The sequence below is a fragment of the Diabrotica virgifera genome, chromosome 7 (genome assembly GCF_917563875.1).
Source record: "Diabrotica virgifera virgifera chromosome 7, PGI_DIABVI_V3a".
In the NCBI taxonomy this organism is placed as follows: Eukaryota; Metazoa; Arthropoda; class Insecta; order Coleoptera; family Chrysomelidae; genus Diabrotica; species Diabrotica virgifera.
The window spans coordinates 13,514,646-13,528,142 of NC_065449.1; the positions used below are offsets into that span (position 1 = coordinate 13,514,646).

Sequence of the window (13,497 nt, forward strand, 5' to 3'; positions counted from 1 at the left end):
CAAACCACAAAACTGTCAAAACTTTTGTCGTAATTGATTGCCCCCCATTATGTCATCACCATGACAACGCAAAAGTTAAGGATATTTGATTATATGAAAGTGTGTCAAAAACAGTGCGAAAAAGTAAGTCCCATTTAAAATACATTGTTACTTCACGCACACTTTAAACACTTCACGCACTGCTATCTATAATGACAGTTTTCACAAACTAAAAACTTATACATAATATGACATAGAGTAGATAAATTGCATTTTTAACACGGTTGTAGAAAAAATCATTTTTTTTAGTAAAATTGTAGCTTATTTCCCATTAAAAAATAGTTGATACAAAAATGCCACAAGGAAATAGCTTCAGAACAACAAATAGCAACAAAAAATATTATACAAAGCTTAAACAGAATAAACTGAAGCCAAGGATTGGAACTCATTAGTTTAGAAAAATAAAATTAATAGTATGGATACCTACCCTATGTGAATATGATTTACTTTGTAAAGTTTATACTAAAATATTAAAAGATTAAAGTCCTTCAGAATTATCAAATTAAAATTATTCAAATATTTAATTAATTATTACTACTTAATTTCAAAGATAAAAAATCTCCTTTCATTCACCTCCTTTTGTCATCTTAACCACAAGTACACGCTATTTACACGGGTTACGTAAATCGAGCCATAACATGAATATTTTGGAATGACAAAATAGCTTTTTTAGGTTAGTTGATTTTCTCCAGTAAACGCTGTATACGATTTTTAAAGTATTCTTACCTGTGAAATTATTATTTATCTCCTGTGGGATTGTTTTTCTTGTCAGGTAAGAGCATTTACAGTACTTTTTGTCTGGTTACCTCACTTCATTCTACATTGACTGGAATGATACAACTACTTGCGTGAAGTTACGACTTCTTTATCGTTGATTTTAACGTAATTTCATGATCGACAGGAGTATTTACTAAACCAAGGTCAAAATGTAATTCAGGACGTCATTACAAGAATTTTTATTTAGGTAAAAAAGTCTATCAAACAATTCAATGACCCAACTGACAGTTAACTAAGGGTATGTTACCTTGACCCCATAACAGCCTATTTTATTGAAGTTATCAAATCATGTTTTTTACCCTTTAAAAAATCTGACATATTGCACTTAGCTACTTTGTGCATAATTTTTCAAGCTGATTTCAATTTCAAGCTTATCTTGAGTGCCTCTTATGCATTTTTGTTGTGATAGTGGGTGTTCTAGGTTAAATGAACATATTTTAATCTAAAATCAATGCAAAACCCAAGTCTATGCCATAAAAAAAATCAATGCAATGTCAAAAATTTCACAGTAATTGATTGTAAGTTGGTACAATTATTAAATTGATCAAAAGGGGGTAGGGCAGATGAACATTATTTAAAAATATTTGAATGCTATTAGAGCCAAATACTAAGTTAATAGTATTTGTTAGCACTTGCACAGTTTGACAGTTTCTTTTCTTGTTAGCATTGTGTTCTTCAGATATAAAAATGTAACCCAAAATTTCTTATACAGAATGTTTTTTCTATTACCAATGTTTACATCACTAAGTTCTTTATTTTTTTTTCAAGTATTTCTAAACTATACATGCATCTGAAAATTTTAAATTCCTAAATGTCTATTTGAACTTTGAACTGTGTATTCCAACATAATGAATTGATTTCCCCATTGTTTATTTCCTTTTGAAAACCTTGACTGCATTTTGAGATATTTATAAACTTACGTTGAGAGTGTTACGAGGCAAATATGCCCTGTAGGAACCTTAGCTGCAGTGCGTTACAACAAAGTCAATGCAGCCAACTGTTAGTGTAATACAACATCTATTTGTCTTGTAACGCTGCCAATGTGTTAAATAATAGTAAATATCATTACATTCATTTTACTATTAAGTACCTGCCTCGGTACCTACTTCTTGTTTTTGTTCTCTTTTCCATTTTATATTTATTGGGACATAAAACGGGATAAATGGAAATAAATGAGAAGACAAAGGCCAGTATATCATAGTCAACTAATTACAACAGCAAAGAAACTAGTTCTCTGTTATCTTGACCTTCGTTGAACAGTCGACATGCTGATTGCTGGTCCTTGGGCTTGCTGAATATGGTTTTTTTTTGAGCATTCTAGTAGTTTATGTCTGGTCTCACAATAGTGAGAATACAATCGTCTCTCACTGTTATTGTCTTCTTTTTCACCCATACTGGGCCCTCATTGTTAAGATCCAGTCTCAAGAAATCATTGGTAGGTTTTCTGCACTGTTGACAACTAATTCTCTTACCATAATATCTTTGGCTTGCTCCATTTTCCAGTAAGGTAACAATATGAACAGACTTTTGGTATTTTCCATTGTTACTAAGAAATTCATCTCGCTGTAAGGAGGCCAGAGTAACACATAAGATATCTCAGAAACTCTTTAGAACTCTACAATAATAGTTCATGCAGTCCTCAAAACAATCAATTCCACAAAGCTTCCTTGATTTGTAAATATGAGTTCTGAAAATTATCTGGTTTAAGGGCATAGGCGCAAAATATCAACTGTCAAAATGTTCAATGTGTTTCAAATTTTTTTCACCCCTGTAACTTATTAAAATAAACACTATAGAAGTTTTCAGGGACTTTCGTAAGACTTTTAATAATGTAATCTTTCATTCTGTGTTTAAATTTTTCAAAAATATTTATTAGTTTTCTCAGAATTCGAAAAAAAAAAGAATACATTTAAAACCCATTGGAAATTTTGATATCAGGCGACATTTTACACCTATACCCCTAATAGGTTTTTCCAAATTTTTTATTCTATTTACAGGCTCGGTCTAGCTTCTCAGTACACATGATAATTCATTATTTAAGTTAATTAACATAAAACAAATTAATAGAAAATGAAGAAATATAATGTATATAAAAAATATAAAATTTCCTAAATTTTATGGGTGGCCTGTTTTCTCTGACACTGAATATACAGGGTGTTTGGTAAAGAATGGGCCATAGCTTAACCTTAGATTCCTGAGCTTAAAATAGGTCGATTTAAGCTAACTTACCTTAGTACGAAAGTTGATAATAACCGAAATACAGTGTAAGTGTAAAAGTTAAACTTTTATTTAATTTATTCTTGAATATTTCCTAACAGCCATGGGATAATAACATGAAATTTGGTAAGCAGGGTTTTTTTGGGACAAGAAATCTAAATTCGCCACCAAAAATGATGTATTACCCAGAGAGCGTCACATACGCCTTTCAGCGCTCATTTAATAGGTTAAATTTTTTTTATTACCCACCCTACATCCGTTTTCAATCAAAACTTTTATTCTCTTAATATTTTTCTTAAAAAAGGTATAGCTACTACATTCATCTCGCTAAACTCAACCGTTTTCGAGATAAACGCATTTTAAATATGTGAGCCAACATCATTTTTTTTGCATAATATCATTGTCGTTACACCCGAAAAATAACTTAAAACCAAACGGAATTTGCAGTGGAATGATATAAATATGAGAACTAGCACAATTATTATGGTTTCAAGTTTATTTTTCGGGTCTAACTACAAAGATATTATGTAAAAAATTATGTTGTATCGCAGATTTAAAGTGTGTTTATCTCGAAAACAGTCGAGTTTACGATGTATAATATATTATACATTTTAATTTAAATATATGTCTGAATTGCCGATATAAATGAGTCAGATTAAATAAATTAGAAGAATTTTTTTACTAAGCAACAACATTGTTGTTTAATTCATTAATATTTTTTGTATTTTGACGACACCCGATTTGGGCGTCGAATTAATAAAATCATTCTTTTTAGTAAAAGTGTGGCTTATTTCCCATCAAAACTAGTTGATTGCAAAAATGCCACAAGAAAATAGCTTCAGAACAACATTAACAACACGAAATTTGGTAAGCGGGGGTTTTTTTGGGATGGGAAATCTAAATTCGCTACCAAAAATGATATATTACCCAGAGGGCGCCACATACGTCTTTCAGCACTCATTTAATACTTTCAATTTTTTTTTGTAGAATTTCCCGAAAGTAATTAGTATGATGGTATGAAAAATTTTTGAAAGTATGAGTGGTTTTTTTTTCGAATGAAAAAAAGAGTGGGGAAGAAGAAATGTCTCTGATTGGTTTGGCAATTTGGAATGGGAAGGAGGGAAGGTTGAATTTTCAGACAGTTTGGGTCTCAGGAATTTATTGTGTTACCGGCAGCCGAGAGGAGCAGTCAAAAGTTTTCGTGAGTAGTTCAGAAGCAAGTACCAGTGGTTGTGTTTGATAAGTGAGAGTAGCTGAAAAGTGGAACGAGAGACAAATCAAATCGAGAAGAAATACCTCTTTGATTCTGTAAAGTCCAAGAGAGTAAGTTACAAGAATTATCGTTATTAAAATTATTTGTGACACCAAGTAAAAAAAGATACTTGGGTCTCAGGAGATTATTGTTGAGAGAAAGAGAGGAGAGAGATTTGGAGTTTATTGAACGAGTCCTGGTCAAAGGAAGCCTGGCTTGTGTTTTGGAGAAATAGTTGCTGGTATCCTGCTGGATTGTTTGCTGAGAACGGAGAGGACTTTGTTTGGTAGCCTAACATAATCAACAAGGAGGAGCTGTTTGGGTCAAGAGGAGACATCATTGTGTGTGAATCAATAAGGTCAGTCAATAACCTATGTGATAGATTTTTTTATAATCAGAAGTTATTTTTTTTACGTAAAAGCATATGAATTTAAGATTCCAACATTTCAAAAATTTAATAGGAAGTATAAGTAATTTTGCGAATTCCAAATTTGTTTGTTTAGCTGGGTTTATTAATGGTATCAAGAACAAAGCGATAAATATTTGTTTGAATTAGATTAATTTATATGGTAAAAGTTTCTTTTGGACAGTTATGCCCACAGAATTTAATTGATAAATTTACAGAACATTGCTTCTGATAATAAAGGTAATTGTATGTTTTTATTTATGATTTTTCTATTTATTTCCTTTTCCTATTTTATCCCGATAAGGATCAACTAAGAGATACTGAAACCACGAGAGAAGATAAGTATAACATAAGATAATTTAGACATTTTTTATATTATAAAAACGCACCCTGAGATTCTTTTTTAATTTTTATGTATGATTTGCGTTAATTAAATAATTAATCAAATAAATAATAATTAATATAAAAGTAATAGAAAGCAGATCATAACAACATGGCGCACCAACGTAAGGCATTAAAGTATCTCTGGTTGTGAATTTGAAAGGATAGGAAACGGAAAAACAGGTGAAGGAAAATTTATTTGCCCGTCGGAAAAAGTTGATATATTTACAATTTATGAAATATTTTGTTTGAGTTATTTTTTTTTATCTAGGTACAATTTTACATATTTGTTTTATTTTTTATTGATTTGAATTTTGATAAATTTGAAAATTTGTGTGATAAATTTGATTATATTTGGGGAGAGAAAAATTTTCGTCTCTACAGCATACAAGGTATTGTCGAATTTCGTATCAGGCGGGGATAAAATTTTAACTACATGCCGACCACCAGAAGCAAAAGCAAAGAAAACAAAAAACAAGAGAAACATTTAGAACAAGAAGAACATATAGAACAAGAAGACATTTTCGAAACATTTTACTAAAAAGACAATTTTACTAAAAATAATGATTTTATTAATTCGACGCCCAAATCGGGTGTCGTTGTCAAAATACAAAAAATATTAATGAATTAAACAACAATGTTGTTGCTTAGTAAAAAAAAAAATCTTGTAATAATTTATTTAATCTGACTCATTTATATCGGCAATTCAGACATAATATATTATACATTTTAATTTAAACATATGTCTGAATTGCCGATATAAATGAGTCAGATTAAATAAATTAGAAGAATTTTTTTTTACTAAGCAACAACATTTTTGTTTAATTCATTAATATTTTTTGTATTTTGACAGCGACACCCGATTTGGGCGTCGAAAAGTTAATAAAATCATTCTTTTTAGTACAATTGTGGCTTATTTCCCATCAAAACTAGTTAATTTCGTGTTATTATCCCATGCCTGTCAGGAAATATTCAAGAATAAATAAAATAAAATAAAAGTTTAAAACTTCTGTATTTCGGTTATTATCAACTTTCGTACTAAGGTACATAAGTTAGCTTCAATCGACCTATTTTAAGCTAGGAATCTAGGGCCCATTCTTTACCAAACACCCTGTACATACATCGCATGCCACAATGCTCAAACTTGAGTGAACAACTATTAAGAAAAATCATATTTAGCTAATTATTTCGTTATCCAGGTTTGTTACTACACACTTGGTTTTCATTTTTCAAGCAATGCCTTTCATCTTTTTGCTAAGTCCATATTTGAAATGTTACATTCCAAATTTATACTGTTTTTCTAACTTCTGAGTTTGTTTTTTCAATGCATTCATTTCCCTTCAATTTATATAGTTATTATATTATTATTGTGTAATAATTGTGGTAAATTATTGTTTTTTTTTGCTTTGAGTTGATCTTATATTTGTTATACTGAGTTTCTGTTTCTTTTGCTGTGTAAAAAATTCTAATGCCATAATATATAAAAATCTATTTTTTGGTTATTTAGAGGGTAGTCCCTCTTCGCTCGCCGAACAAAAAGTGAATCGGCTCCAAAAAAAAAAATTATAGAAGGTAAAACTTTCGTTATTCAATTTTACATAATATTTGACTAGTTAGAAATTGAAAATTTAATGATTATTAACTAAAAAATTAAAATAATTGGGAAAAAGTGCAAAAGATGAAGTTTTTCATTTAAATTTTTTCGACCCCTTAAACATAACTTAAGGAGGGGGTATGGTTTGAAATCAACATATCAAGCACATTTTTGTGAATTTTTTTCGAAACTATGGTACAAATATTTTATTTTTAAATTAAATAAGCATATTAAGTACAATTCAAAGAATGGTTAGAAAAAAATCCAATCCAAAATAATGGAAAATAAGCCATTGGTGACAAATTTTGACAGGCAGCTCACAAAAGAATGGATTTTGCGGTGGACATCAGAACTCGTCACTCGATCATACGAAACAAAAAATTCAAAAAGATTTAATAAGCTTATGAGTTTCACGAGGTCACAACGTCGAGTTTTTTTTTTATTTTTAATGATTTTTGAATTTCTGGTATCACTCAGAAATCAAAAAAATGAAATTTTTGGTAAAAATTTTGTGAAAATCAACAGACTTATTATTGTTGCACAAAAAATAAGCAAAAAAAGAAAAATATCTCGACGTTGTTACCTCATGAAATGTCTAAAGAAAATATGTGCAAAATATCAGATAGATCGGCCCAGTAGTTTTTCAGTTACAATGTCCACCGCATTTGAAAAAGCAGTTTTGAGAAAAATGCGTTTAAAGTTTTGACAACTGCATCTTCATCTTCTTATTTGTCAGCCAGATCGTAAAGTGATGCACATTGGAATATGTTTTTTAAATCGAGGAGTAATCTACAAAAGAGAAGGCGAACAGTTGTTTAACGTTTCTCACTACGCTCAAGCGTGCTGGCGCGAAGCCGCGGCAACGCGAGTCGAAGGTAGGGATATTCAACACCCTGTATCTCTGGTAATTTTACTCCGATTATTTTGAAATTTTCAGAGAGTATTCTTGGAAGTATGCAATTTTATTTGAAATAATAAAAAAAATTAAATATTTCAAACCATCCCCCCACCCTTAAGGCTTTCATATTTCGTCTAAAAAAAACTCTATAATACAACTGAAACATGTGCTTAATTTCGTTAAGATCGGTTTAATAGTTTTTGCATAATAATTTGGCAATCCAGCGTTTGCAAAAAAATTGCACGTTTGCAAAATTATGCTGTGCTCAAAATAAGCACATTAAATAGTCGAAAGTTTTTTTTTAGATATAAAGTAGAGGCTCCAGCTTTCAAACGTACTTTGTAAAATAAAAATTTATGATTAAAATTCCCTAGAAGAGCCTAGGGAATTTTTTAAAGTTAGGATGGTGGGATAGTCCCTCGGCGCGCCGAGCAAAAATGTTGATTGCTAATTTCCCGTTTTTTAATTAAAATAAGTGTTTGAAAATATTATAGTTGAAATATTTGTCCGAGACATCGATTAAAAAATATCAAAATCGGATCACAGGAGCCGAGAAAATTGGAGTGAGTTGTGATTTCGAACTAGGCTCCTAGTCCAGAAAGCCACTGCGCATCCGCTAGGAAAATTATTCTAATTCAGATTTTTTGCACAATCTTACTCAAAAAGGACCCCCTTTAACAAATTTGTATGTTGCCAGGACCAAAAGTCGGTCAAAAATTTTTTAAACGTTTTTTTTTGTTTTTTTCCTAAAATTAGTTTTTTTGCATGAAACAAAGTTTTTTTAGGTTTTTTGGATCATTCCAAACAGAATAGGTCTTTAGTGACTTTTCTCTAAAGTTGATAGTTTTTGACATATAAGCGATTAAAAATTGAAAAATTGTGAAATCGGCCATTTTTAACCCTCAAAAACTATATGAAAAACTGAGAATTTGAATGTTGCCAAGGTAGGTAGATATTCTTTAAACATCGATTGATGAAATCCCGAAGAGTTTTTTGCAATACAATATTGAAAACTCCTTTGTTTTTTAATTGCTAATCAAGCCTGCGCGACACTATTTTCCACCGTTGCATGTGTATACAGTATGGTGTAAATGCAAGGAATAAATTCGTTATTTCGTAAACCGTCGACTTAAGGGGAAAAATCCCGAAACAGGTCGATTTTTATTTTTAAGTTATGATATTGTGGCATATATGGTATACTAGTGACGTCATCCATATGGGCGTGATGACGTAATCGATGATTTTTTTAAATGAGAATAGGGGTCGTGTGCTAGCTCATTTGAAAGCTTCTTCAATTCTCTATTCAATAATATAAACATTTACATAATTAAAAGACTAAGGACTAAGTTTTCACTCTAATGGCATATAACATATCCCACCAGAATGAAAACAATGGGAACCTTCTCTGGTTACACCTCCGAGGCTTCTACAATTTGCAAGCCATACGGATGCTGAGACTAAGGAAGATGAGGGAATTCTACAATTTACAATTCACGTCACATCTGCTCAGCGCGGTAAAGTTCCAACGAGACTGGTTCCCTTCATACTCCACACAGAGTAAATGTAAATCAAAAATGAATAACCATTTTCAATTTCGTTGCAAAACGAAAATACAGCCGAACCATATTCCAGTCCAATCAGAGAGTGCTGCAAGCACCTCTACCGGTTTCGAAACTTATTAGTCTCTCATCAGGAGGCACATATGCTGCTCTCCCTGATCCAACCATCCCTGATTGTTTTCATTCTGGTGGGATATGTTATATGCCATTAGAGTGAAAACTTAGTCTTTTGCTAGCAGTTGCCGCTAGGGCATCTATGCCATTTCGTTCGTTGCAATTCGGGACTGCACGCTGGGGTTTGTTTTGGTTGGATCAGGGAGAGCAGCATATGTGCCTCCTGATCAGAGACTAATAAGTTTCGAAACCGGTAGAGGTGCTTGCAGCACTCTCTGATTGGACTGGAATATGGTTCGGCTGTATTTTCGTTTTGCAACGAAATTGAAAATGGTTATTCATTTTTGATTTACATAATTATTTATACATTCTTCTTTTTTTGTCATATAATTTAATTTAATAAAAATTTTTTGGACACTCTGTATAAATAATTATGTAAATGTTTATATTACTGGATAGAGAATTGAAGAACCTTTCAAGTAAGCTAGCGCACGACCCCTATTTTCATTTAAAAAATCATCCATTACGTCATCGCGCCCAGATGGATGACGTCACTAGTATGCCATATACGCCACAATATCATAACTTAAAAATAAAAATCGACCTGTTTTGGGATTTTTCCTTAAAGTCGACGGTTTACGAAATAACGAATTTATTCCTTGCATTTACACCATACTGTATACACATGCAACGGTGGAAAATATTGTCGCGTAGGCTTGATTAGCAATTAAAAAACAAAGGAGTTTTGAATATTGTATTGCAAAAAACTCTTCGGGATTTCATCAATCGATGTTTAAAGAATATCTACCTACCTTGGCAACATTCAAATTTTCAGTTTTTCATATAGTTTTTGGGGGATAAAAATGGCCGATTTCGCAATTTTTAAATTTTTAATCGCTTATATGTCAAAAACTATCAACTTTAGAGAAAAGTCACTAAAGACCTTTTCTATTTGAAATGATCCAAAAAACCTAAAAAAAACTTTGTTCCATGCAAAAAAAATAATTTTAGGAAAAAAACAAAAAAAAAACGTTTAAAAAATTTTTGACCAACTTTTGGTCCTGGCAACATGCAAATTTGTTAAAAGGGGTCCTTTTTGAGTAAGATTGGGCAAAAAATCTGAATTAGAATAATTTTCCTAGCGGATGCGCAGTGGCTTTCTGGACTATCCCTAGTTGACGGATTGATTTCAATTTTTCAGTGTGTTTGAAAGCTTGAGCATTTCTTTATACATATTGTGTAATAGTTATTTATGAAACAGTTCGGGAAGTATGCTTTTTGCGCACGCACGCGATGTTTAGAGCACGAGCGACAACGGAGCGAGTGCTATACATCGCGTAAGTTCGCAAAAATTACATCACGCACAGTTTCATACAATATTTTATCTACGATAAATAAATAAAAAGCTGTAACTCTTCGTCACTGAAATTCATTTCTGTTCTACAATTTTTAGAACTTTGACATTTAAAAATTCTAATTTTTTTCAAACCACAAAACTGTCAAATTTGTTGTAATTTATTGCTCATTATGTCATCACCATGACAACGCGAAAGTTAAGGATATTTGATTATATGAAAGTGTGTCAAAAACAGTGCGAAAAAGTAAATCCCATTTAAAATACATTGTTACTTCACGCACACTTTAAACCCTTCACGCACTGCTATCTATAATGACAGTTTTCACAAACTAAAAACTTATACATAATAATATGACAGAGTAGATAAAATCGGAAATTAAATCCATTTACTAAGGCTGAAAATCAGTACACACATTCTAAATTAAATATAAATAAAAGTTATTATAGACGGTCAGCTGTATGACGGGACAGAGCTGGCTGGTCGGCCCCAATGAATGTACAGGGTTATTCACTATATTTTGACCCCCCTCTAAACTGCTTTATTTACAGAATTAGAAAAAAAATTAAAATACAAAACTTATTCAATTTTTAAATTATGATTTTTTGACATATCTATCGTACTAGTGACGTCATCAATCTGGGCGTGATGACGTAATCGACTATTTTTTTTTAATGAAAATAGGGGTCTTGTGCTAGCTCATTTGAAAGGTTATTCAATTCCCTATTCAGTAATATAAACATTAACATGATGGTTTATACAGAGTGTCCAAAAAATGTTTTAGAATTATTAATTAAATAATTAATTTAATTAAAAAAATTTTTGGACACCCTGTATAAACCATCATGTTAGGGGAAGGGAGGGCAAGATGGAAGGCTTAACTTTATAATGTGTAAAAAAATAAAACAACGTAATACAAAACTTTCATTTTAATCATTCTTGAAAGAGACCTTATACAGTTACAAAAGCCAGCCATTAAAGATTATTAATAATAAGTAGAATTTTTTTATGAGTAATTAAAAAATAATGTCAAAAATTCAATCTTGCCCTTCTGAGGGCAGGATGGAAAGCTTGTTCGGGCAAGATGGAATGTAGAGGAAAGCACTACATTTTACAGTTTACACACATAAAACTGCCATCTTCTGTCTCGGTACACAATTCATGTGCCCAACCATTACATACAGGACATTGTACCCAGTCCTCAGTGGGCGGTTCCACATAACGTTCACCACATACACAGAACACATTATTTTGTGAAGACTGTTCTAAATGTTGTACAATATTTTTAACTTTTTCTGTTTTTGTCCCTTTTCATTTACCTTTTCTTTTTTTCTCGCAGGCTCCTATTTCCTTGCTTTTATTTTTGCCCAACTATTATCTTCCAACTTGCCCCAAGTTGCAATTTTCCATCTTGCCCATATGCCCCTTTCTAATAATAATATCAATATTTTAAAAATGCATTATTATTTCTCTTATTTAAATATTAATTCAGATAACCTGTACCTAATAGATACTTTGTATAAATGCATAATAATAATATTATACACCGTGTTTAAATAATCGTATCACAAAAATTCAATAATTGCGTAATATTTAACTGCGAAAATAAGAAGGAAGCGTGTACACGCATTAGCTGACCTGAACTGACTGAGCCGTCGTTTGTAAATGGAAGAGGTTCACCTGCATCTGTGTGAGTGTGGATCCGGGTGCTTCATTGCGCAGTTCGGGTTTTATAGGTAATTTCCATCTTGCCCTATCCTTCCATGTTGCCCTCCTGTCCCCTAATGTTTATATTACTGAATAGGGAATTGAATAACCTTTCAAATGAGCTAGCACATGACCCTATTCTCATTTAAAAAAATAATCGATTACGTCATCATGCCCAGATGGATGACGTCACTAGTACGATATCTATGTCAAACAATCATAATTTAAAAATTGAATAAGTTTTGTATTTTACTTTTTTTTTTCTAATTCTGTAAATAAAGCAGTATAGAGGGGGGTCAAAATATAGTGAATAACCCTGACCGACTATAATAACTTTTATTTATGTATATTCAATTTAGAATGTGTGTACTGATTTTCAGCCTTAGTAAATGGATTTAATTTCCTCCGCAGGTAAGTAACTTTGACAAGCTGGCAGTACCACCTGTTCTACGTTTCGCTTGACCGACCGCAGTATGTTTCTCTACACAATCACAGTAATAAACTGTGAAATAACTGGCTTTAGTAAATTCAGAGAAATTTTTCACCGCTGCCTCTTGGACTACAAGTACATATAGTCGAGGAAATGAAGCATTTTGGCTCGCAATTTTTTCGTCCAGCATGGATTTACTTGAAATTTTCACAAAAGGTAGGGAATAGTCCAAGGATGATTTTCTATATCATGCCGCTGTACGCTAAAACCTTGGGGGTGGTTGCCACGCCATCTCGGGGGCTAGAACTTTTTATTACATTCTAACCGTGTAAATCCATGTAAAAAGTAATTCTAAGAAAAAAATTTTTTTTTACAATTTTTTCGTAAAACTAATATTTTTCGAGTTATTCGCGCTTGAAAGTAACAGTTTTTCGATGAAAAAATCGACTTTTTAGAGGTTTTTTTGAGAATACCTCGAAAAATATGCATTTAATCAAAAAAACTGCAGATATCAAAATTGTATCTTTTAGTGACACAAACTAAATTATTTTTCTGTAATATCTTTAAGACCAATTCAAACCGAGATACGGCATGTTAAAAGTTAGCTTTTTGTCAAATGCATAATTTTAAATATTCAAAGTAAAATAACGGAAAAACTTTGCATTTTTCGAGGAAAACTTAAATAACCTTTTTTTAAGTATACAGCTAGGCCTTTCAAAAAATAATAATAAAAAGTTTCTAGTCTGATAATTAAGCGACTTATGAGCA

At 31.6% G+C, this 13,497-nt stretch overlaps 2 protein-coding genes across 6 annotated transcripts in view; one reads left to right on the plus strand and one right to left on the minus strand.

The window, feature by feature from the left end:
* LOC126888185 (mitochondrial dicarboxylate carrier) overlaps positions 1-13,497 on the minus strand; it is a 54,126-nt gene that overhangs the window by 38,582 nt on the left and 2,047 nt on the right. The window contains exon 1 of one of the 2 annotated variants that reach the window (XM_050656233.1): positions 766-1,030. The exons of the other annotated variant lie outside the window; for it this stretch is intronic. The gene's annotated coding sequence lies outside the window, so the exon portion shown is untranslated. Of the gene's footprint in view, positions 1-765; positions 1,031-13,497 lie in introns of those variants that run through there. 2 annotated transcript variants of the gene reach the window in all.
* Positions 624-13,497, plus strand: part of LOC126888186 (elongator complex protein 6-like) — a 36,067-nt gene continuing 23,193 nt past the window's right edge. The window contains exon 1 of one of the 4 annotated variants that reach the window (XM_050656237.1): positions 624-712. Coding sequence is in view for 1 of the 4 variants with exons in the window: in XM_050656235.1 (XP_050512192.1) it covers positions 1,268-1,334 (67 nt within the window). In the remaining 3 variants the exon portion in view is untranslated. Of the gene's footprint in view, positions 812-981; positions 1,055-1,177; positions 1,335-13,497 lie in introns of those variants that run through there. The other 3 variants (XM_050656236.1, XM_050656238.1, XM_050656235.1) reach the window with 3 other exon arrangements.